Genomic DNA, 27,107 nt, shown 5'->3' on the forward strand with positions numbered 1-27,107 from the left:
ATGTTAATAGGTAAATAGTTAAGAAAATGGATTATTCAATGAATGGAATATGACAGTAAAAATAAAAACTGACTTACAGCTATGTAAGTAAAAATTTTAAAAACAGTATTTTTTTTTTTTTGCTTTTTGGGTCACACCTGGTGATGCACAGGGTTTACTCCTGGCTCTGCACTCTGGAATTATCCCTGGTGGTGCTCAGGGAACCATATGGGATGCTGGGAATCGAACCTGGGTCGGCTGCATGCAAGGCAAACGCCCTACCCGCTGTGCTATCACTCCAGCCCCTAAAAACAGTATTAAATCAGAAAATTTAAATAGTATTGAATAAAAAGTAACAGAATTGTCCTACTATTGCCATTCATGACAAAAATTCCTTTTAATGTTTCAATATAAAGATAAAAGACAGATTTTAGGCTATGGGAGGACAAGCCAAAAAGAAAAATTGTGTTACAAAATATATTTATATAAAATGAAAACATAGTCTTAAAAGTAAATATAAAAGATTAGAATGTAGTTTATATACTACTAATCCTCAATTAAAGTTATCTTCTAGAACTTTCAAAATGAGCACATTAAATCAGGAAGTTTCACATTTAATCTGTAGAAGAATTAAAAATTAGCACATGTCGTATACAAAGAAACAAAGCACAAGAATAGGAAGCAGCTAATGGTATCAAACACTTATATTTTGTCTACAGAATAAAGGTTATCAAGCCACTGGAGAGAGAAATAAACAGAATTGCTATGACAATGATGGAGAATCTCTGACACTTTGGTATTATAACAGTAACACCAAAAACATTGTAACCATATTCATTGAAAAAAAAGAACTCTTAAGAATTACTTATCAGACACACAAACAATCTCAGACCCGAGCAACTTGCTGCAGAGATGGCTCTGGACATTGCAATAGGCCATTTTCGTTGGGCTACTCCAGTTGGGAGCAGGTGCCATCCCTCCACCTGCCCTCTAGGAATCCTGGCGGCTGCCATCTTCTAGAACTCATTGAAAAGCACCAGGTATGGGTAGTGGGGGCGGGAAATGTCAGGCCTTACAGGAGAGGAGAGGAGTTGGTTCTGTTCTTCGAGCCCAACCCCCTCTCATCCCATGGGACTCTGAGGTGACGCCCATACATGGCCACCATGTACTTTAAGCTCCCATATGGTCATGATCCAGAGACACACAAATGAATCTCAGACAAAAGCAACTTGCTGCAGCTACCTCTCCAGACCCTAATTATTGAAATTTTAGAGATTCCTAGAGTACCGAATTATAAGGCTACACAACATTATATTGTATCCATAACAAGCAATACAAAACAAATGATCTAGTATTTCATTTCCGGCAGGTATGATCAGTGGTGGGACAGTGTTCAAATATTGAAGGTAACCAAAGTAGAGAAAGAAGGTATTATGCAAATTGTCTGCCACACGGGCAGGGATAGGTGTGGAATGGGGTGGATAAGGGGGACTTTGGTGGTGGAAAACGTGCACTGGTGAAGGGATGGTTGTTTGATGATTGTATGATCGAAACTCAAACATGAAAGCTGTTACTGTACCTCACAATGAATCAATAAAAAGGGGGAAAAAGAAATATATCATAAGGAAAATGTATGATACAGTGGTCCATTTCAACAGATTTTTTTTATGATCTTGGGCTATATCCCATAGTGTTCAGGGCCCTGTGGTCAGAAGAGAGCCCTCACAGTGCTCAAGGGACCATACATGTTACCAGGGAAGCGGAACATGCAAAGTAAGTGTCTTAACTCCTAACTGATCTCTAAGGCCCCACAATGCATTCTTTTAAGAGATTTTTATTTTAAGATAGGAAGTCTGAAATCTTTACCATGATTACACCCGTATTATCTTTGAATCTCAAAGCCAGTAAAAATTTTTTGGTAAACAAAACATCAATACTATGTTAGTAAATGCAGTAAAGTATCATAACCACAAGTATTCCAAATTGTTCAAGACTAGAAATCAACTAATTTTTAGGCCCGACAGTCTATATTGATAGCTGAATTCAGAACAGAAAGTACATCTTTTTAATTTAAAAGTCGGAAAATACAAAGAAACATAAGAGCATCATTTATAAAATTGGTTCCTGTGACAGAAGGAAAGAGGGGGAAAATAGTGCAATAAACCTGAAAAACCTAATACATACACAAAAAACTATACACATTACGCATGTGTCTCTGGACCACAACCTGCACCTTAAGTTTGAAATTTCAAAGTCATCCAATATAAATACAGCATTTGGATGGATAAGTTCCAGCCAAGCAAATACAAAAGATCTCATAATACACTACTGTGGTTATTCCAAGTTGTTTAACCATTTGATCTCATACCTCTGGCATCTATAAAATTGCAGCATTTCAATAGATACACAAAAAGCACACCAGCTCCAACACCCAACTTTAATTTTTAAAAAACTCAGTAAAATGGGTCTAGGCGCTGCAGAGACAGTACGGTGGGTAAGGCCTTGCACACATCTGACCCAGGTTCAATCCCTGGCACCCCAAACGGTCTTCCTTAGTCTGCCAGTAGTGATCCCCGAGCAGAGTCAGGAGTAAATCCTAAGCACAGCTGGATATAACTCCCCTCAAAAGGGATCTATCAGTGACATACTTTTAATAATAGTCTAAAGGTCATAGAGGACAAATCCGTAGTATTCATGATACTTCACAGTGAGAAACTAAATGGTTTTCCTCAAAGATCAGAACAATACAAGGATGACCACTCTCACCACAATGATTAAACAAAGCGCTGCTAGTGCTAGGTAAAACAATTAGGCAAGAAAAAGAAATAAAAGAGGCCAAAGAGATACTACAGGGGAAAAGGCATTATACAAAGCGTATGGTCCCACAGCATCATCAGAAGGAATTCCTGAGTGCAGAGCCTCGTATAGCCAAAAACAAAATAGGAAGGGAGGGAAGAGAAGGAAGGAGGGAAGGAGGAAGGAACGACAACTAGACTGGAAAATTAGAAAGGAAGAAGTACACCTGTCACTATTTTTTAATGAAATAAAATAAGAACTAATGAGAAAAAATCCAGTAAACAATGTAAAAATATAAATATTTCTAAATGCAATGAACCAGTTTTGTTTTGTTTTGGTGTCACACCTAGCAGTGCTTCAGTGTTTACTCCTGGCTCTGTACTCAAGAATCACTCCTGGTAGGCTTCGGGAAAGATATGGTATGCCTGGGATCAAACCTGGGTCAGACATGTGCAAGGCAAACCATCACTCTGGCCCCCATTTTGCTCTTTTTTGATATAATTATATAACTGACATTGCTTTATTAATTTATTTTCCTCCATTGTTATGTATACAATTACTAAATGAGGAAACAATCCCATTTAAAATAGTATTAAAAAGAATACCTAGCAATAAATGTAACTGTATACTGAAAACTATGTCCTCATGGAAAGAAATAGAAAATAGGAGACACTAAGAAATTGACGGATATTCTGTGCTCATTGGTTACAAGAATCAACTTCCTTAAAATGGCCTTCTGATGTAAAGTAAAATACAAATTCAGTGCAATCTCTAAATAACAATGGCATTCTCAAAGGAGAAAACTGCATTTTGTATGGAACCACAAAGGAACCTCAATATCCAAAGCAATATTCAAGAGAATAAAAGTTTCATGTTCTTTGATTACAAACCATGCTATATAGCCTACAGTAATCACAACATGGTACTGAAATAAAGACACACAAAGTAATGGAACACATTTGAGAGACCAGAAATAGGTCCACATACACACGCACAGCTAATTTACACAAAGGAGCCAAGAACACATAAGGAGAAAGGAAAGTCTAGGGGCTGGAGCGATAGTACAGCGGGAAGGGCGTTTGCCTTGCACGCGGCCGACCCAGGTTCGAATCCCAGCATCCCATATGGTCCCCTGAGCACCGCCAGGGGTGATTCCTGAGTGCATGAGCCAGGAGTGACTCCTGTGCATCGCCGGGTGTGACCCAAAAAGAAAAAAAAAAAAGAAAGGAAAGTCTATTCGAATAAATAGCACTGAAAAATCAAAGACAGGCAAAAGAATGAATACAGACCACTGTTAAACCCAACAGAAAACTGAATTTGAAATGAACTAAAGATTTTAATGTAAGAAACAAAACCATAAAATACATATAAGAAAACATAGAAGATAACCCCATATGACTTGAATCTCCCTGTGACTTGCAGCTGTCAGTGGGAATTTCTAAAAATACATAGAAAAAAAATAAGCAAATGGGACTATACTGAACAAAAAAGTTATTGATAAGCAAAACTTTCAAAGCAAAAATGCTGAGTGGTAAGAAGATATTTGCAAATTGTATCAGATAATGGACTGGAGCAATAGCACAGCGGGTAGGGCACTTGCCTTGCACACAGACAAGCCGGGTTCGACTCCTCCATCTCTCTCAGAGAGCCTGGCAAACTACCCGTGGCGTATTCGATATGCCAAAAACAGTAACAATAAGTCAGTCTCATCATGGAGATGTTATTGGTGCCCGCTCGAGCAAATCAATGAACAACGGGACTACAGTGCTACAGAGAGTGCTAAGGTGTTAATATTCAATGTATATAGACCTCCTATAATAACATAGAAACTATTTTTAAAATGAGCATAGGTCAAAAATGACATTTTTCCAAAGACAAATAAATGGCTTACAAGTATATAAAAGGATGTACAAGATCACTTTTAATCAGAAAAATGTACATGAAAACTATAGAAGATTTTATCTTATCACTATTGTATTTTTTCAGGTGCTAGGAATTGAACCCAGGGCCTCACATATGTGAGTTGTGTTTTACTGCTGCTATGGTCCCTCATCTCACATCTTTTAGAATAGCCATTATGAGAAGTAAGCTGGTGCAACTGCTATGGTAAACAATATGGAGTACTGTATAATTAAGTATAGAAATACAGTAAGATCCAGCTTGTAATTGCCAGATATTCGTTTGAAAATGACAACACTAATTAAAAAAAGATTCATGTCTCCCAACACTCACAGCAGCATTATTTACAACAGTTGAGATATTGAAAACAATCTTTAAATTCTTCACTCGTAACTCACCTCTGCCAAATGTTGCAACCGGGTGAGCAGGGGGGTTCTCTTGTCAGATCCAAGACGTGTGATGTAGTTTGATCTTTTGCTAAACACATATAGAAGATTAAGGACTGCCAGCACCACTTGCATATCAGAGGAAGCCAACAAAGTTGTCAAATGCTACGGGGACAAAAAAAAAACAACAGTAAAGTTCATGATATCAGGCAAACTTGGCTGCAAGAACTTAAAATCAGTGTAATAATATGTTTGTCAACTTCAAGTGATCAAATTTAACAACATAAACAATATATATAAAATTGAACACATAACATACAATCTTGTCTTCAAGAAGCTTACAACCTGGCAGCAAGCCAGAAAGTCCAATAAAAGAGAATATTACTAACAGCAGTATCAAATTACACAGGGGCCTGCTATAGCATAAACAGATGGAAAAATGAGAAAAATGTGTATGTTACACAGAAGAATTCAAGAACCATAATTTTCAAGTTAGACTAAAATATTATGAAAAGTAATTTTATGTTCTTCTGTATTCTTTAGACAAATACAAATTGGAACTGATTAAGAAACAGGTCCTTGTATATAAATCACATCAAACATAATAGTGGGATAAATAATGCTCAAAGACAATGGAAATAAAGGGCCCAAGAACTGGTATTTAGGAGGAAGCTTACCACTGTGTGGAAAGGGGGAAGAGGTCAGGGAATGGACCACTATGAAAATGAAAAAGGGAAGTGGTCACTCTGGGCAAGATCTGAGTTCTGAAAGGAGGTAAAGCGACATGCATAATACCCTATCAGCAACAGTATTGCAAACCACAGTGCCTAAAAAGGAAAAAATGAGAAAAAAAAAGTGCCTGCCATAGTGGAAGGTGGGGTGGAAGGGTGGGGAGAATGAAGTGCAAACTGGTAAAGGGTTTGGTGCTTGAATATTGTACTCCTGAAATTCAATCACGAATAATTTTGTAATCTGTGATCCAACTAATAATTTTGATTTTTAAATCTTATTGTATTTAAATTTTTTTTATTGAAGCACTGAGATAAACCTGTACAAAGCTGTTCTTGATTAGGTTTCAGTCATACAGTGTTCCAACATCCATCTCTCCACCATTGTACGTTTTCCAGCACCAGTGTCCCCGGTTTCCCTCCCATCACCCTCCCACCACCTCCTCCCGAGAGGCAGGCTTCTTGCTCTAGCACTAGCTCTCCTGAGCGCTCTCTCTCTCCCCTCTTGCTCTTCCTCTTCTCCCTCTCCCTGCCCTTTCCCCCCCCTTCCCCCTCCCTCTTGGGCACTGTGGTTTGCAATACAGATACTGAAAGGTTATCAAGAATATCCTTTAACCTACTTTTAACACTCAGTCTTTGTCCAACTAAATTAACTCTTCTAATTATTTTAATTTTTTGGGGGGATCACACCTGGTGATGCACAGGGGTTACTCCTGGCTCTGCACTCAGGAATTACCCCTGGCGGTTCTCAGGGGACCATATGGGATGCTGGGAATCGAACCCAGGTCAGTCGCATGCAAGGCAAACACCCTACCCGCCATGCTATTGCTCCAGCCCTTAAATTAACTCTTTTAAAAGGCATAGTTAAGAGAACACTGACACATCCAGAAAGAGCCTATATAATTTTTTTAAAAAATTAACAAATTAATTAAAAGCTAAAGCTGTTAACAATAACTGGAGGCACTTATGACTGTTACTGGTACAGTGCAACAGGAACTCAAGAGTAACTTTTTTTTGGGTTTTCATACAATAAAAAAAATTTTCAATTGTTGAATATCCCAAAGGCCACACACTTCCGCTTTTTTGTGGCGCTGGGTGTCCACACCCAGTGGTATTCAGGGCTTACTTCGGTCTGTGCTCAAGGATTGATCATTCCTGTAATTCCAATTGTTGATTATCTCAAAAGCCACACATTCCCACTTTTTAGGGGACTAAGGTGTCCACACCCAGCGGTACTCAGGGCTTACTGCAGTCTGTGCTCGGGGATCACTCCTTTCAGTGCTTAGGAAGGATACTATATGAGGTGCCAGAGATCAAACAGGGATTTGCCAAGCATAAGGCAAATAAGTGCCTTAAGCCCTATAATATCTCTCTGGCCTCTCCTTTTGAAGCTACTATCTCACTTTTAACAAACTGCTTGTTCACCACCAAATAAAACTCTAAGTGGTAGGTTCTTAGTTAAATTATTTCACAGTGTTCTTTTCTTTTCACTTGTTCAGATCTTGATTCTTTCTTATCCAAAGGGAAATTTAACAAAGCATGCACATTAACCATCAGTGATAGGTTATGAGAGCTTACCCGATCTGAAGTCTAGAAATGAGCGAAAAGAAATTGCTTTTCATAGAAATTTTTGACCAATTCAAAACTTACTAATTCTTAAACTCACTTTACTCTTTAAGAAAAACTAGGACTTTATTATTTTGCATTTTGGAGAGAGGGGAAAAAACAACACACTAAAATTTAGAAAAAGCATTAAGTAGCTATGTCATAATCAACTATTTTTAATTGTTCAGAAGTGATTTGGGGCTGATTTAATAATCTGAGACAAAGTTCATTTCTACAAATCCCAGTACATGTTTCACACCTTCTTAATTTCTTGAACCTTGCTTGAGAGGCAAGGTGAAGGTAAAAGGAACTTTCCCATTGTGGGGAAATTGGTGCTGAGAAATTACAGAGGTGGAGGGAAGAGTGTTGGAATACGGACTGAAATCCATGCACAAACAGCTTAGTAATGTTCCATCTCACAGTGATTCAATAAAAATGAAAAACAAAAACAAAACAAAACTTTTCCATTGGGCCACAGAGATTGTTCAAAAAGACTAGTGCACCAGGTATGGCCCCAAATCAAAAATAAAATATACCAAATATACCTTCATATTAATGTACAAGGAATATTTGTGTCTGTTAAACATCATACCATTGTTTTTGAAGTGGAAGAGCCCCAAAGTCCATAATGAAAACAAAAGCAATTATCAGAGCGACATAGCAATTTATTTATTTTTTTGGACATGAGAATTCTCGTTAAGAACAGTTATATGGGCTGTTCACCTCTCCTACCTCTATGGAGCTGTACAGATGCCGGGAAAAGCTGTACTCAATGAGCAAGGCTGTGAAATTCAACACAGCCAAGAGAAGCATTTTCAGTTGTTCTCTTTCTGGTCTATCACACACGAGCATCCATGACATATTTTCCACGGTCTGTCCAGCATCTGACAGTATTCCATCAAAGCGATCCAAAAGGTCCACCCAATGATATAACTCACACTAGATAGTAAAAGAGACAATTTTTAAATAAGGTAAAAATAAATGCTGTATAAAAATTTAAAAAAAAGAAATGCCGTGTAGGTGTTTTGCGGCTGAGCTTTGATACATGGGATTGCTAAGCATGAACTCTTGCTTCTTATCTTTGCTTCTCTTCAATATCCCATCAGTATAGAAATCCAAAGCAGAGATCATACTTAGTCAAATGGCTGAATTTACTGTTACATCCATCAGAATATGTGCTAACAGCAATAGATGCTATAAAAGTTTGGCTGCATTGAGATCTAAAAATTTAAACTCTCCCTCCCAGAAATAATTTAATCAAGTATTCATTTTTAGTGTTATCTTTATAAAGAAGGTAACTAAAATAATTCTTGAGACTAAAATTTATATTTCAAACTAAAGGCATTCAGACTGTGATTTGGATTCTTTATCATCACCCAAGCAAAGGTCCTTATCCTTTCCTTGGATAAGAAAGGAAAGGAAAACATTTTCCTTTCACATTTCTTTCCTTGGTAAACATCCACAGGTTACATGTCTATTAACTAACTATAGTAGATATAAACTAGTTATTAAGTAACTGTTAAATGAAGCAACCTTATTGTGGTTTTTCTTCCACTCCCAGAGTAAAAGAAAGATTTCCAGAGCCCTGTCTTTTCAAAGTATGTGTTACATACCTTCCCAATGTTCCATGTTTTGATCTGTTGAAGTTCCAAGAGGAGTTGTTCATCATTACAAACTTTGAGTTTGTCTATTAAGGCTCTGCAGTCTGCAGGCTGAGAAAAACAAACAAATATTCACAAAAGGTGGTTTTGGAATATGAGCTTACAAAGAGAACAATGGGAGAATAATCTTTATGCCAACATTTAGTACTTAAATTTTGATATAAATTACTACTTAAGGAAAGTAGAAATTTACCAGATGATCACTTGGGACTACAACGGAAACCTAATAACAAAAACAATCCACTTGCGCAATTTCTTATAACCTGGATAAACCTGTAGATATCCATAAACTACTTAAAAGGATACAGAAAACACAAATAAATTAAACAAGCAAAAAAAACTGAAAACAATCAGACTCTATGCCAAATTAAAGCTAACCAGAATTCCTGATAAAGTATACTGAATTAGAGGAATACTGAAATGCCCTAGAAAATTCAATTAAAAGTGAAGATTAGCAATGGCTGAATTTTTCTGTAACATTAAACTCTCCAACTATATATATAGGAGAGTTAGAGGTTCTAAATTTTGCATAACCAGGGTTCCATACTTACTTAAGATTCCCATTTCCATATACTCCTGCTCTCTCTTACTGATGAAAGGGCCCTGTTTGTCAGGTAACAAGTTGTGGACTGAGAGTTCTATGTTTCTGAAAGCAGAGGGTGGGTGGGGGTGAGGGATAGGGACTGGAACAAGTCATCGACTAACAGATGGTAGCTGGAAGTGATTACACTTGCTCTGTAAAGTCTAAGGCTATACAGCAAAGGGTTCAATTTGGCAACAAAAATTTAGTTTTCAGTTTTCAGGTTGACAATTACTAAACTATTTGGTCATGAGCAAGTCCAACTCTCAGCCACAGTTTTCTTACCAGGAAAACAGACCTAACAGCTACCTCAGAAACGTGAAGCTCAAATGTCTTCCATACATATAAAGTACTTACCTCATATTAAAAGAATTTACTAGTGAGAGATAGCATAGAATTACAAAGACCACAGGATTTGGAGTTAGTTGGTAAACTACCTCTTTCAAACTCTGTACCTTCTTTAGTGAGGTGAAATACCACCATGTACATATCCAACAATGCTATTTTGAGATTTAAATGGGGATGGTGGTTATTTTCAGTACCCAACAGAATATAGAATATTAGGGTTTAATGAAAAATGGTTTTCTTTAAATCAAGTTCCAAAAGTTCTCTCCTTCCAAATTAAGTAACAAGAGCTATCTCAAATGTTTGTGGTCAAATGTTTGTGGTAATTAAATACATGTTGGATCCTTAGTATAAAATCTCTCCATAAACCAAATCTGCACGTGTCCTTCCTCTCACTGAAGTCATATAAGTTGATAGACACATGGTGAAGCAATAGAAACAAATAACATAGGAGTCTGAATCACCTGTCCATCAATTTACTTGTGACCTTCGGACCTACTAAACTAGTATTAGACAGACCATTTCAATTTTGAATGGATTGTACCCAAACCTGGAACTGTATCCAGTTTTATGATTCTGTGGGCTAAATATTTCAAGTTTATGATGAAACATTTGGGTTGTATTATCAGTTGGCATCTCACTATCATTAATTCAGTCTTGTCAAGGTTCAAAAGAAACAAGCCAGAAGCTATTTTTCTTTCTGAAAGTTAAAACAAGTTGTTGGCAGAAAACAAGGCCAAAATTCTAGGGACTTATTCTACAACTTCACTGGAGCTTGTGCGAGTCATCACAGGGCAAGTATGACTGCCAGAAAAATCTACCTTAGATCGCAGTACTGATATGATAGGTGAGCTTCTCCATCAGAACCTGTGCCTTTTGCAGACTTTTCTATAACCAGACCTCACTGTCACTTTGGATGCTATTCAGCATATGAATAAAAACAGAATACCCTTTGACCAGAGTGGTAATACTATAAGGGATAGGATGCTTGCCTTGAATACAATTGACCTGGGTTCTATCCCCAGCACAACATATGGTTCCCTGAGCACTGCCAGGAGTGATCCATGGGTGCAGAGCTAGGAGTAAGTCCTGAACACTGGTGATGTGGCCCAGAAAGTATAAGAAAAAAAATCAGCATGCCCTTATGTGATATATGATGGCTCCAAAATTGATAGAGGTACCACATACATCCCCCCCAATCCCTAAAAGGTATGTGGTGCTTATATCTTTTTAGAAAGGAAATTCTGAAATGCTGAGACCTACAACTTTCTACACCCGTAGAAACTCTCCTGAGGTGTCAGGCTCTCAAATTGACAAGGCACTATTTTTGCTATTTGTGAGGAGTAGAAGAGGTTTGGGGCCACACCTGGAGGTGCTTGGGGACTACTCCTGGCTTTGTGCTCAGTGTCACTTCCAGTAGTGCTCAGGGACCCACATGATGCCGAAGATATGAACAGGATCAGTTGCTATCAAGAGTTTTTTTAAATCTGTCTCCTTGGTATACAAAAGTCTAAGGGATCTAAGGTGCTTTGTTTTCTATTTTTAAGATCTGTTAATGGAACCAATTTAATATACCTGTATATTATTTTATCAGAAGTACAAGATCCTTATAGAGAAGAATGCAATAGGCACAAAGTCATATTTGTAACATTTCCTTCCTGCTACATAAAAGCAACTAAGGGTCATTTTCCTTACTCATGGAAATGTCACCCCTCCCCCCAAAAAACCGTAATTGCCAATTCAATGAAATATACTAAATGCCATGGCTTATATTTTCTGCAACAACGTTATCAAGTTAAGGAGAAAATTCTTTGCACATCTGTTGATATGCAAAGTAATCAGCAAATGTCTTCTTTTTAAAATAATAGCCACAGTTGGTGGTGCTAGGATACAGTGATGAGATGGAATTTAGGGCCTTTTGAGCTATATCTCCAGTCCCCAATAAACATTTTTCTTAAAAATACCAATCAAAAATAATACTTAGCAATGCCCACAGTATGGAAAATTGTGTACACTGCTCAAGACTTAAAAATGTACACATGGGCTGGAAAGATGGTGCAGAGGTTAAGGTGCTTTTCTTACACACAGCTGACCCTGGTTTGATCCCCAGCACCGATATGGTCGCCAAAGCACCACCAGGAGTGGTTTCAGAAGCAAAGAACCAGGAATAAATCCTGATCATAGGCAGGTATGGTAGCACCCAAATTAAACACAACAACAAAAATGTACACAATTCAGTTAGAGAGATAGCTCAGCAAGCTGAGACATGCTTCGCATGCAGGAGGCCTGGTTTCAATTCCCAGCACTGCACAGTCCCCCAGCACCACCGGGAGCAACTATTTTTCACAGAGCTACAACTAGTCCCTAACCACTGCCAGTTAGGGCCCTAAAATTGAAGAAAGAAAAGTACACAGTCAATAATCTAAAACTTCAAATTCTAGGAATTCATCCCAAGTAATCTAAGTATCCAGCAAATGCTGTGAGTCAGATATTACCGTAAGAACAAATTCCTAACAATCTACTGCTAAATATTTAATTTTGACATTTAAAATTTAATCTAAAAATTTTTAATTTTTATAATTTTTCCAATTATCAACAAAGTTTAAATGTACCAGATAATTTACTAAATCTTTTTGGAAATGGCCTACATTTATTTTGCCACTGGGATATTCACCTATCCTATTATTAACAAAGCTAACCACATTGGGTTACAAATATTTTTGCCAGCTTGTCATATCACTTTAAATTTTGGAAGCAAGACTGGAAAGTTTTCATTTTTATCTTTTTCTTTAATACTTGGAAGGGCTGGGGCCAGAACAATAATACAGCAGGTAGGGCATTTGCCTTGCACGTGGTCAATCCAGGTTCTATCTCCAGCATCCCATATGTACAGTACCCCAAGTACTGCCAGGAGTAGTACTTGAGAGAGTACTTGCCGAGCCAGGAGTGAGCCCTAACCACATCGAGTATGGCCCCCAAACAAATAATACTTGAAAGGGCCATCCTCACTACATCCAGGTAAACAAATCACCTATCTGTTGCCTTTCTCCATTATTAACCTAATTTTAAAATATTTGTATTTTAGTTCATCTAATGTATTTTAGTTCATCTAACTTTACTTTGATATAACAGACCATCCCACCACAAGTTAAACAATTATCTTGGCAAGATTTGATGAATACTCATTCCTTAATAGTTTATAATCCCTCTAATTATCATGTCAAGTTCCTGTACATATGTATACTAGGATCCCTCTGTAAGTGCTTTATTCTCATACTAATGCCACGATTTTAATTTTGTAGTTTTTTTTTTTTTCTGCAGTGCCAGGGATTGAACCCAGGGCCTCACACATGCAAGGCAGGTTCTCTACCACTGAGCCAGATCCCTGACCCTAATTTTGTAGTTTCTTTTCTTTACGTTTTTCAGTTTTCAAAGAAATCTGAGTACACAACTGTTAAAAATTCTAGATGCCAAAACACATCAAAAACAAATTTAAGAGAAAATTAAAGTGTCTTTAACAAATATAAAAATTAAATAATTTCAATATGTATAGCATTCAATAAGAAACAGACATTCCAGGGGCCAGGGATGTGGCTCAGTGGTAGAGCACTTGCCTTGCATGTGTGAGGCCCTGGGTTCGATTCCTGGCACCGCATGGTCCCTCGAGCACCACCGGGAGCAACCCCCAGCAACAAGCCAAGAGGAGCCCCCAGCACTGCCGGGCGTGGCCCAAAAACCAAAAATAAAATAAATAAATAATAAATTAAAAAAAGAAACAGACATCCAATATCAAACACAAAATAGCACAAACTGATAACATATCAACCAATAAATTTGAAAATATATGAAATAAAGCAATGCAAATTAGAACAGTGAAATATTACCCATGCCCTTATTAACAAAAAAAAATTTTAAAGATATTCTGAAATACTGTAGAATATAGGACAAAAGCACTTCTCATAATCATTAATTAGTATAATAATGAGTGAAAAGGGCAGAAATACTACTCACACAATATTACCATAATTATTTGAAGAATTAATTACTGGAAGAAATATAGAAAATGTTAATGGTGATACCCCCAGGTGATACTTGCCTTCCCAGGTAGTTAACTGCTTTCTAACAGTTAAAAAACCAAGTGGCCTGCATTGAGAAAATGAACTGATTATATACCAAACACTACTGCCTCACATTAAATTGGGAGTAATTATTAATATTGTTTTATAGCTGTGGAAACAAGTTAAATTAATAAACTCTGAATCAAAACAAATAATCAAGTAAAATTCGAACATATGTTTAAGTTCCTTGAATTATGGAATGAGCTTTGTAGGATCATCAAAACAGTACTTTCTTAACCTCAGAATGCAGTTTATAAATTACCAGGTGATTAATGGACTAAAGCTCAGATTTCTACTGCTAACTGAAATGCCCCCAAATACATAGGCTAGGTTGCACTGTATAGAAATAGAAAACCAGGGGCCTGGAGTGATAGTACAGTGGTTAGGGAGTTTGCTTTGCACCTGGTTGACCCATATTCGATTTCCAGCATCCATATGGTCCCCCAAATACCACCAAGAGTAACTCCTGAGTGCAGAACCAAGAGTAAACCCTGTGCACTGCCCGGTAAGTTCTAACCACCTGCCCCCAAAACAGAAAATCAAAAGGCCTCATAAGAAATGTAGAAAGGTAGTATCATTTTCATATTCTAGAAAAAAAAATGGAGAGATCCCATAAGTAGAAGAGCATTTGAATACACACCTATTTCCATTATTAATACACTGCCTTCTAATATATACGAATACCAGTCAGAAAGCCTTCTTCAGCTACAAGTCCCCAAATAACATTATAATGTTGATGAGGAAAAAAACTTATTTTGGACCAGGGGAAAATAAATTTAGTATGAGCCAGGGCAACTACCTATGTGGAGCATGTAAATCCTACCATGTCTGCATGGGTTTTCATCAAACTCTCATTTTCACCCATATACCAAAGATGTGCACATTAGGTTAACATGTATAAATTATCCTATTTGGATTGAGAATGGGTTTATGAGAGTGCATACCCGTAATGGAATATCGTTATGTCCAGGACTGATTTCCCCCTTGCACTCTGATCCTTATTGAATAGACTCTGGCTATTCATAATCCTGAGTCAGAATATGTGGCTGAACATTGCTTAATACTTAGTGTCCTATGCCTTTTAGATGTTTGGTAACATTTTTGTGACAAACATTTGGCAGGAAATTTTGTTTATATCTGCTTTTGCAAAAAAATGATTATGTTATACATTGTTCTGTTTAAAAGCTGCAGCTTTCAAGAACCTACTGACATTAAGCGAGAACTTACCAGCATACACAGCTACAAACTCACTTTCCATTGGTAACTAGCTTATTTACCTTTTTAATCAAAGGAAATTCAAAAGAAAAAAATTGTTTCAAGACAAGTTGCTATTTCACTGCAAGTTTTATATGTAAATGATGATGTATTTGAATGATTTGTATGGATAAAATGAAAGCAATAATTATTTTCTGAAATGAAAAAATAAGCAGAGCAAACTTTTGCATACTTACAGCCTCAGTAGGTGTCTTTTTCAGTTTAGTCCTGTCTACTTTCATGTTTTCGATTTTCTGCTTTATACTCTGAAATGAAAATCCCCAAAGTGAGAAGTTACAGTCTTGTTTGAACATACACAAAACAGACTGAAAAATTTTAACTCTAGAGTTAAGGTGTCATGCCAAGTAAGTAGATAAGAATAAAGACTCCACATAAAAGTGCAACATCCATGTTGCATAAGCTGATCACCCCTTGAAGACAAAACTACAAAGTCCCTTCAAAAATGAGTATCTTAAGCTTATAATTAGAAAGAAACCACTATGTTTCAACATGACTCAGGAAGGAAAAATTCACCATGTACTTCAACTGTTCTCATAAATGCACCAATTCCACTTCTAAGAATTTACCCAGAGAAATTCTTATGGTTATATACAAGTATTTAACTACAAGAATCCATATCACCTAACCATGTATAATAATGAAAAATTAGAACAGATCAAGGGTCTAAATTATTAACTTAAAAATATTGTAGACATATATTATGCACATCGCTAGAACGATAGCACAGCGGGTATGGCGTTTGCCTTGCAAGCGGCTGACCCGGGTTTGATTCCTCTGCCCCTCTCGGAGAGCCCAGCAAGCTACCCGTGGCATATTTGATATGCCAAAAACAGTAACAAGTCTCATAATGGAGACGTTACTTGTGTCCGCTCGAGCAAATCGTTGAGCAACAGGAAGACAGTAATACAGTGATATTATGCATATATATGTGTATGTGTGTGTATGTCCAAGCAAAGAAAAATAGGCAATGGTAAAAAGTTCACACAACAGAATGAAATGTATAATTCTGTATCTAAAGAAACAGTTTAGAATGGGTATGTATCAAGATAAAACACACTGCTAACCCAAAGAACTATGATTTACCTGTACATTTCTGTTCCTTTTTACTGTGCATTTAGATTTTGAGGGCCATATGTAGTGCCAGGGATCAAGCCAGAGTCACTCAGGTTCAGACAGCAAGCCCTATCTTTCGGGCCTGATATATTTGACTTTAACCAAATATGGGATGTTTTTCAACACCAAGCAATACAAAATTCTATTTAAAAAATGTAATATAAAAACACTCCCACTAATAAACGTTCTGAGATAGTATACAAATAATTTTACTAAGGCCTTATAATTTGAAGGCTCAAAACTTAGAAAAGGTCTATTAGAACAACAGTAAAAAACCTAGGCCTGACCACTGATGGCAACTGGACAGTTCAAGATGCCTGGACAATGCATAGGAAGAGATGAAGTTTTTTTTCCCATTAGCATTAGGACATACACATAAAGAGGTGAACTGCAGGTTCATCTTATCATTAAGGATCCTGGGGCTGGAGTAATAGCACAGCGGTAGGGCATTTGCCTTCCACGCGGCCGACCCGGGTTCGATTCCCAGCATCCCATATGGTCCCCTGAGCACGGCTAGGGGTAATTCCTGAGTGCAGAACCAGGAGTGATTACTGAGCATTGCTGGGTGTGACCCAAAAAGCCAAACAATAAAAAAAGGATCCTGCTAACATGGCTTTACTATATAGCAACCATTAAAGAATTCCATATTATAAAATTCACTAAGCACCAATATAAATTTTAAGCAGCTTTTTGGTTAGATTTGATTCAATATAGTGCTATAGAAATACATGGCCAGCATCTACTCAAGCAATGGGTATCCAGGAAAACCTCATGAAAACTGTTTTAAAGAACTGTCCCTAAGGGAATGGGGCCTAACTGGGGGCCCGGCGGCCACTCCCAGAAATACTTGTCCAGGAAATGTGTGCCTGGTTGATACGGTACCACTTGCACCCAGGTTTCTTGGGGGCCAACAGGTCTAGCCCAAATAGAGCTGGTGGGGAACAGGCACAGTGTAGTGCTAAAAATTGAATCCAAGGCCTCAAGCACACAAGACATGCACTATAACTCTTTGAGGTATCTCCTAGACCTTTAGAGATAATTTTATTTATTGGTTTTGGGGCCATACCTGGTGATGCTCAGGAATTACTCCTGGTAGTGCTTGGGGGACCATATGGGATGCCAGGGATCAAACCTGGGTCAGCCATGTGTAAGGTCTCACCCGCTGTACTATAATAGCTCTGGCCTATAGAAAGTTCTTTTTTTTCTAGTTATTTTCTAGTTTTATATCATTTCTAGTTTTTTTCCCTAGTCATATATCATTTTAATATATATAACTAACTATACACAAATATTTCAAACAGATTTAAGGTTTTTACACACTGCCATTCTACACCATTAACCAGAACTTAGTGCAACAAGAACTTTGTCTAAATAGAAATTTCAATTTCTATATTTGACTAACAACACAATTCAAGCTGTCCAGGGCAGCACAACTCGCTAACATACATAAAATAGATTTGTTATGCCCAATTCATTAATTTTCTATGGAAACACTGCTAGAAAAAGAGGTAGGAATCATAAGCAGGTGGTATTCTTACTGTTTATTATATTTTTTCTGTTTTCCCCCCCTCTGGCTAACATACCTAACAGATGTGCTCTTTATCTTTCCTTTTAATAAAAAAAAGGAAAAACAGCCTTTAATGTGATTCATACCTTTAGTTAATTGCACCGCAAAAACTGCTCAATTATTACATAATCACCATAATATACTTCAACATTAATTAAAATTATAATTAATAAAACAGTAGAAAATGACTTCAATAAATTTTGTATACGTTTCATTACTTTTTAAAAAATCCCTCAGAACTACATAAATGCTTTGAAAAATCATGTTGGGAGCTGGAGTTTTAGTATAGCAGACTGTGCACTTGACATTTATGTAGCCAGACCAGATTTGATTCCCAACACCCCATATGGCCCCCATGACCTGGCCACAAGTCATCCCTGAGCACCACCAGATATGGCCCGGCCCACTCCCTCCAATAAATGAATGAAATCTCAGCATACTGAATAGTTTTATATATATATATATATATAATAGCATATATATGGACTGGAACATGGAACGGGTAGGGCACAGCAGGTAGGGCATTTGCCTTACACGTGGCTGACCCAGGTTCAATTCCTCCATCCCTCTGGAAGAGACCAGCAAGCTATCGAGAGTATCCCGCCCGCATGGCAGAGCCTGGCAAGCTCCTCATGTCATATTCGATATGCCAAAAACAGTAACAAGTCTCACAATGGAGACGTTACTGTGCCCGCTCGAGCAAATTGATGAACAAAGGGATGACAGTGCTACAGTACATGCATATATGTAGTTAGCATTTATAAAATATTTCTAATAGCCAATAGTCATGTCACTCTAACAACTTAGAAACAATTCTTGAAAGAAAAAAATGTTCTAATGGTTTGTTTCTGTTTTTGATTTCTGGGCCATATCCAGCAGTGCAGCAATGTTCAGAGGAGCATATGTAGTGATGGGTGAATAAACCCAGGTCAAGCGTGCGCAAGGCAACTAATTATCCCATACTATCTCTCCAACTCTCTAATAAGTCTTATTTAGTGTGATTCCAAATTATGTTTTCTAAAATGACCTCAGCAATAGAAAATAAACAAAAGCCAAATGCAAACTTAAAATCCATGTAGTGGAATCGGTAAACAGATTGTACACAAATCTGTAAACAAAACCTGCACTTTTTATAGCTTCTTTTTCTCACAAAACTCACCCATTATTTAAGAGCATGTGGCTGTAAAATTAGTCAGTGCCTATGGGCCAATACCACACAATTCCAATTACTGGATGCTTCCCCCTCCAAGCAGGAATGAGACAAAGACATCCTTCTCACTTTCATTCAAATGTTGAAAGTTCTAGCCATTGCAGTAAGAAAAGTGCCAGATATACAAATCAGAAATAAAATGTCCCCATTTATTTCATATAACAAAGACTTATATAAGCAGAAAGCCCAAGGATCTACAAAAGATCTCCCAGAATAAGTGTTCTCGGCAAAATTTCATGACACAAGAAAATTAATACCATTTCTATTTACTAACAAAGGATATATGGATTTCAAATGTTCTTTGAAATGGCATAACACTACAGGCCAGGGAGCAAGTACAGGGATTAATCTGCTTCTTTTGCATAGGAGCTGACCCCATTTCAATATCCAGCAATGGATATGGTCACATGAGCACCACCAGGTGTGATCCCTGAGCACAGAACTAGGAATAAAGTCTGAGCAACCACCAAGGGGAAAAACTGAAGGGGAACAAAGTATATCACCACTTCTAATTGCCAAAAAATTTTGGAAATACTTGGTTTATATCTCACAAAACATGTACAATACTTATATGATAAAAATCATAAATTGTGAAGTTAGAGAAAGAATACAGGCAGTAAGGTGTAGGATAACATAGCTTCAGGTAGTTTAGGTTTATTGGATTACTCCCGTTACAGTGCTCCCACTCCTGTGTTTATTTGTAACTTCTTTCTTAGTGTTCTGTTGACTTGCAAATACTGTTTTTCTCTTCTCCTTGAGTCCTTTACATAGTTTATTCAGAGCAATGTCCTTTTTGTATGGACACAGGAAGACTTAGCAAATGCTATGCTTTTATAACCTGGGAGTCATTTGACTCTACATGATATTTTCCTCCTGGGCATCTGTTCTCTCAACCTAAGCCTCAGCTGCCCTTACTTCCTAGCACCCCCAAAAGCAGGGTCCCGATGAGGGACGAGATGGACCCAGGGCAAGCAGTGAGTTGTGTGCTACCCTGGCATCGAGATGGGCCTGGCCAAAGTATCTAATGCTTAACTATAAGTTAAGAGCTTGGTCATGGACAAATGCTGTCATGATCCAAACAGTGATAACCAGATTCGGACCCTGCTAGGGTTAGGGATGATTAATCTGGCCTGAGTGCTGTAGTCTGAGTCTGTGGCAAGATGTTGCCAGGAGAGCTGCCTTGCAAGCCTCAATGTATCTCTAGCTATGTCCATACGAAAACAACTAGTATTAAGATGTTAATAAGTGTTTGGACTAAGGAAAGGAAAAAAAACCTTAAGAGTCAGGAAGGGCTTTGGAATGCCCTGCCCTCAGGAAGAGCTTTCTTATGTTGATTTTGCTACCCTGGCTGGGTGTAGCCTACAGGGCAAGGTGGGAGAGAGAAGTAGGAGGAGAGACAGAGAAGCCAGGGAGAGGCTGGAGTAGATGCAGAGAAAGGCATCGAGATCGAGAGAGAGGATGGAGCTGGGAGTGCAGGAGATGAGAAAGATGGAAGATTGAATAAACTGTAACTAATCAGAAACCAGCTTGGTCCTCGTTCTTCCTTTGCCTGTCCTTGGCCAACAGCTGTCCCGATCCAGCCCATACACAGCAGTTCCAGAGCACCGTGGGCGGTGAGACACAGCTGCCCTGAGAGCCCGCAAGTGCACGCGCCCTTCAGCGAGCTTTAGTTTTTTACAGCAAGGTACTTGCCTTAAATGAAGCTATTGCAGCCATAGCCCTGGTTTAAATCCCTGTTACCATATACGATCCTCCTAGCACAACCAGGGATCACTCTTAAGCAGAGCCAGAAATAGTTCCTGAGCATCACTGCATGTGGCCCCAAAATGGGAACAAAAATCTACAAACTGTTGATTTAAAAAATGAGCTGTATCAGTACTAAGATTAAAACTCAAAATATAGTGGGACCAAAGAGACAGGGCAGGGGTTAAGGTGTTTTGCCTTCCTTGATCCCTGACACAACATATGGTCCCCTAGAACTGCCAGGGGTCACTCTTAGCAAAGGGGCAAGAATAGCCCCTGTGGAGTGGTTGGTATGGCCCAAATCCCACTCCCACAGATAAATATTTTTTTTTTAAAAAAACCCTCAAAATACAGATTATCAATTCTCCCTGAACTGAAACAAAGACAATGCAGTTCAATCCAAATTCCAGCAAGACTTTCTCTGCAAATAAGCTGAGATTCCAGAATTTAGTATATATATTCAAAGGCAAGAATATATATCAAAGGCAAAGAAACTCAGTTAAAACAAATTTCTTAAAAAGGAATCCCTCTAATTTTTTTACATATATTTCATATGGATACCTACAATACTGAAGATTATGTGATTATGTGATAATCAAATATAGGAACAGACCAAAACAAAGAATCAAGAAGTTAGCCCCAGGCAAATAGGCCTACCTAACACAAGTGAAGGAGTAAATCAAATGGGTCATTTTGATGTTTTGTTTTTTTGCTTTTGGGTTATACCCAACCTGTGCTCAGGATTTACTCTCAAGGAGGCTTACAGAATATAGTGCTAGGTTAGCTGTGTGCAAAGCAGGTACATGTTCTTTCTTTACCCCCAAAGGAGTGTTTTATCAATGAGGCCTGAACAAATGGACAATTAAAGGCAAGAAGATGAACCTGTCTCATACTTTACATATAATTGGTAATTGCATTCCTCTATTGACTGCAGTAATATTTGTAATAACCAAGATGAGGAAACTGAGTATCTCTCCATGTATGAGTGGATAAAGAAAATGTGACACATACATGTAGTCAGAGAAAGAAATACTGTATCATTTCAGTTATATATGGACTCTAAAACAGAATCAAAATACCCAAATTCTTAAGTACAAAGAACAGACTGGGTTTTCCAGAGGCAGAGGGCAGGGAGGAGAGAAACAGGTAGTGAAACCAAAAAATACAAATTTCTGCTTATAAATGAAACCATGATGTGTAATTATTAGCATAACTAGTTAATAATTTATTGCATATCTGAAAGTGGCTCTCAGAATAGATCTTAAAAGTTTTAATCCCAAGAAAAAATTTATTAACTGTGGTGATCGATGTTTAACTATTAAGTACTCGTTATGGTAATCATTTCACAATATATGCTAATATTTAATTATTATGCTAACATTCAAAACAAATGTCATATCATTTATGTTTCTTTTTAAAACCAATTATTTAAAAAGGGGAAATCCAAAAACATTTTACAAGCCATGTATAGTATATAGAATATATAAATAACTCCAGGAATCTTGCTTGAAAAAACTTTCAACTAGATAAAGCAGAAAAGTGGCTTACTAGGCGACTAACTAATTGCTCAAAGAATCAACAGAAAGGTTTAGCAATTCACACTCAGAAAAACATGAGGAATGACTGTAGGTAGCCTAAGTAGAATAGAACTACAGCAGAGGACTCTGAATAGACACAGTTTAATTGAAGATGATTCGTCTGCCAATACCAGACTCTGGATACTCTGGTAACAAAATGACTTCTAGACAGCTTCACACTATTTTTAATCAATGGCTCTAAGTGCAAAAATTGCAACTGTGATCAAGCTTAGGTCCCATTAGCTAAGTGTTAAGATTCTAGGAGATCAAGTAGGTCTAAATTTTTCAGTTTCCAGTTTAGAGTTCCAAACTTTTCATTAACACATTCAGATGATAGTCACCCAATTTAAAACACAGGCAAAATGGACAAACACACATCTTTGCAACAAGTATACTGATCCTAGTCTATATATATAGTGTATATATATATATAGGATATATATATCCTAGTGATCCTTATCTACTCAGCCGTCAATAAATAAAACTTGAAAGTTATTTCATTCATTGCTCTTCTTGAGAACAGGGGATTTTGTTGTTGTTGTTTTGGGGCCACCCCCGATGATGTTCAGGGATTACTCCTGGCTCTGCACTCATTTCTGGTGGTACACAGGGGAGGGAGTATTTTTAGACTGCTATATTACATGGTAGCTTTTCCTAAGTGTGAGACACCATTTTCACTAAAGGCTCTGAAGCAATGGATGTGGCAAGAGCAACTAACTTCTGGTATATTTGGGGGGTGCTGAGTAATTTCTTTTGTGAAAAGGGTAGTATTAGACCAAGTCAATTCAGGGGTAACCAGTTCTCAGGCTGGTATTTCCCAAATTATTTTGGAAAATCTTGCTCTGTGAAGGAAAAAAAGTTCCAGTAATTGTGGGTAATGTTACAAATGGATTTACCTTCCATATGGACACTCATATTGCCAAGTAATGGTACTAACAGCTCCACTGTGTAAAGGAAATTTATTAGGGTACAGACATTTATTTCAACCACGATCCCAAATAATGGTATGGGGTGGTTCAAATAAATGGGTTTGCTTTGCATTGAAGGAACTTCAAGTACAATCCTTGGCATAAGGTCCCTTATCTACCAGGAATGCTGCCACTCACCCAAATAACTATGCAATGAATTTTACCTTTTACAGTTAGATGAAAAAAAAAAGGTAAAAAATCTCAGCAGATTAAAAAAACCCCATGGGGCTGGTGGTTAGTGGTTATAGTAGATCTCAGTTCATTCATCAGCACAAAATTGTTCAAGTATTACCAGACACAGCACTGTAGGTTCCAAGCACTGCCAGACCACTGAGCACCTCCAGGGTGGCCTAGGGAATGCCTGACACTGCAAGGACCTAACAGAACTGCATTCTGACTCTCATACTGAACCATAAGCTTGGTTGGCAGGAGGGGACCCTGCTCTGGGCCTCCTGAGCAATGCTTGGGATACCCTCTCCAATAACACAAAATAAACGTTTTAGAAAGTCCAATGCAAAGAAGTTATTTCTGAACAAGTTCCCTGAAATGACACAGCAGAACACCAAGTACTCTCTCGGGATAACAGGCATTTCTTCCTAAAGTTAGAAAGCAAAGCAGCATTAAGGAAATTGTTACGAGCTACCATTCACAGCTATCACCATTACTTAAAAGCTTTAATTCTCCATTTCATTTTTCACTTTCTCATTCCCCCAAACTCCATTACCTTGTGGTCTGGATCTAGATTTTGTAGAATTTGCAGAAAGACAGGGCATATAATTAAAATGTATTGAGGGAAGTCACCCTGTAAAAGGTGACCCATTTTTGGGGCCAGAGAGACAATACAGGAGTTAAAACCCTTGCTTTGCATTCTGCTGACCCCAGTTTGAGACCCTGGCATCACATATGGTGTCCTAAAATACTGCCAGGGGTCACTCCTGAACAGAGCCAGGTATAGTCACCGAGCACTACACCTCAGTGTGGCACAACTACCCTCCCAATAAAAAGCTTACTCCATTCTATAGCAATCACCTCCACTTGATCGGATTTAGAATAACTTTCAATATTAATGTACATTGTGAGATGATTTTCATAACACTGCTGGTTTCAATACTGAATCAGCTTAAGAGCAAAGGAAAGTTGCAATTTTCAAACCTGACAGATCGTGGCAGATCAGTCTTACTACTCAAAGGATAAATAGGCAGCAATGCCATCACAACTGATAGAAAATAAAAATGCAGAATCTCAGGTCCTAGCCACACCCAAAGAATCAATTTCTATTTTAAAAGTTGTATTTGTAAGACCTTTTCAGGAGATCCATACATTCAAGTTTGAGGAGTACCAAACCAGAATACAGTCTCAAAATCTGGAAACCAAGGTTAGTATTCCTGTTGTACCATCATCTCCCATTGTAGGAACATGAACAAATTAGCTTCTGTGCAACTGTTTCCTTAATACTGACAAATGTTCTCGCCATTTCTACAGTTTCATCCAACAGATTCTCCAGAGCACCCCCCCGCCCCAAAAAATCTCAAAATCAGCTCATGGTAGCACTGTAGTCCCGTTGTTCATCGATTTGCTTGAGCAAGTACCAGCAACGTCTCCATTGTGAGACTGTTACTGTTTTTGGCATATCGAATACGCCACGGGGAGCTTGCCAGGCTCTCCGAGAGTTTTGGAGGAATTGAACCCGGGTCAGCCACGTGCAAGGCAAATGCCCTACCCACTATGTTATGGCTCCAGTCCAACATACTTCCTTGTTTAAAAGCTTACAATGGTCTTCCTAAAATCAATTACATACACACACAACCCCCAGGACCTTAACATATTTTGTGTTCTGTAATTTTCTCCATATCTTTTCTGTACATTATCCTTCCCATTTAGTTTCTGAACACAAAGTTCTTTCTGGTCTCTAGAACTTTCTAAGTATTGTTTCGACTCTTCTACTCAACATTCCCACTAATCTCCAAAACCATTCTACAGTTGAGGAATGGACTTCTTTCTTTTTCAAAATGGGGTCAAACCTGTAGCCTCACACATGGCAGAAAAAAAAATCAACCTGACACCCCCTGATTTTTTAAACCTAAATCTGTTAAACACACACAAGACAAAGAAAACTGCTTCTAGCCCTAAAATCTGTTAAAATTGTTATTTATTAAACTTAGCATCTGTTAAAATGAAATGACTCCTCACTCTCCAATTAGCACATGGTAGGTCCTGCTTTCTAATTTTTTTCTCCATAAATAAAATTTGTAAAAAAAAGATAATTGACAACTCTTAGCTTGACCAATTCTTAGCTTCACAACTCTTACCTTGAAAAAAAGGACTCAAGGTCTGGGAATATGGCTCAGTGATAAAAGTTTATACCCTACATGTATGAGACCTGGATTTTATTCACAGAACTATAAAACAAACAAAACCCCCTAAAAACTAAAGTGATCACATGATTAAATATTATTCATCCACAAAAAAATAAATCTTGCCATATGGAGGGCAACATCACAGGTAAGATAAAGAAAAATATATGATCTAATTTACAAAACAAAACCTAAGCCTATCTTGTAAATACAGAAAACATGGAGGTAGGACTGGAGATGTAGACAAAACGGATGAAAAAGGTCAAATGTCATGATAACACACAACATGGCAACTATACCTAGTACTGTACATTTTTTGTTTTCCGACCACACCATGCAATGCTCAGGGGTCACTCTTGGCTCTACACTCTGGGGTTCATGTAAGGCAAATGCCCTGCCCACTGCACTATCTTTCCAGGCCCCTGTGCTACATACATACTTTAAAGCTGCCACACCTGGTAGTGTCCAGGGGTCATTCCCAATGGTATTCAGGGACCATGCTGTGCTTTGATCAAACCCATTACGCCCACATGCAAAGCATGTACTCAGCCCTTGGAAACGTCTTCCTGGCTATAAAAGGTTTTCAAAATTCTCATCAAAAATCCATGCATGGTGATGGGTGGTACTCATTTTGAAGATCATTTTTTGGCTGTGTTTTGACTTTTGGGTCATACCCAGCAGTGCTCAAGGATCACTCATGCTGGGGCTAAGGGGGCCACAGATAAGACAAGTGCCCAACCCACTATATTCTCTCCAGTCCTGATGATTATTTTAAAGACTTCAAGATGAAGTATAACTTCTTGGCTGCACACCCAGATTTGAGAAGCAATCTGTTAGATATTATTAATTATGCTTCAGTCATTTTTAGTGAAGCAAGCTAGTTTTTAATTGAATGAAACTTAGAACTGAGGGGAAAAAAGTGGAAGTATATATTTATGAAAAAAAATATGAGCTTCTCCAGAGTGGAAAAAGCAAAGATGCATAAAGTTAAGCAAGCAAGATACATGTTCAAGAGAGTACCTGGGCTTGAAGAACAAGCCTATGCTTTGGCCATTTGTGACTCACTCGTGAATCTAACTGGAAAGAGAGGAGAATATAATAACAATCAGGATTATTACTGAAGCTGAGTAATGGAGGCTTATTATATTGTTTTCTATTTGTATGTTTGAAGATCTCATGAATTAAAAGTATTTTAAATCAGTA

General features: G+C 37.8%; 1 protein-coding gene across 15 annotated transcripts in view; it reads right to left on the reverse strand.

The window, feature by feature from the left end:
- The window catches only part of HUWE1 (HECT, UBA and WWE domain containing E3 ubiquitin protein ligase 1), a 164,475-nt gene that overhangs the window by 113,484 nt on the left and 23,884 nt on the right, over window positions 1–27,107 (reverse strand). For 13 of the 15 annotated variants that reach the window (XM_055119788.1, XM_055119784.1, XM_055119790.1 and 10 more), the window contains 4 exons: window positions 15,549–15,617; window positions 9,007–9,105; window positions 8,126–8,332; window positions 5,073–5,225 (listed from right to left, as the gene is read on the reverse strand). In XM_055119788.1, the coding sequence (XP_054975763.1) occupies window positions 5,073–5,225; window positions 8,126–8,332; window positions 9,007–9,105; window positions 15,549–15,593 (504 nt within the window). In that variant the 5' untranslated portion in view covers window positions 15,594–15,617. Of the gene's footprint in view, window positions 1–5,072; window positions 5,226–8,125; window positions 8,333–9,006; window positions 9,106–9,605; window positions 9,624–13,593; window positions 13,695–15,548; window positions 15,618–27,107 lie in introns of those variants that run through there. The other 2 variants (XM_055119791.1, XM_055119798.1) reach the window with 2 other exon arrangements.

The sequence above is a fragment of the Sorex araneus genome, chromosome X (genome assembly GCF_027595985.1).
Source record: "Sorex araneus isolate mSorAra2 chromosome X, mSorAra2.pri, whole genome shotgun sequence".
Lineage (NCBI taxonomy): Eukaryota > Metazoa > Chordata > Mammalia > Eulipotyphla > Soricidae > Sorex > Sorex araneus.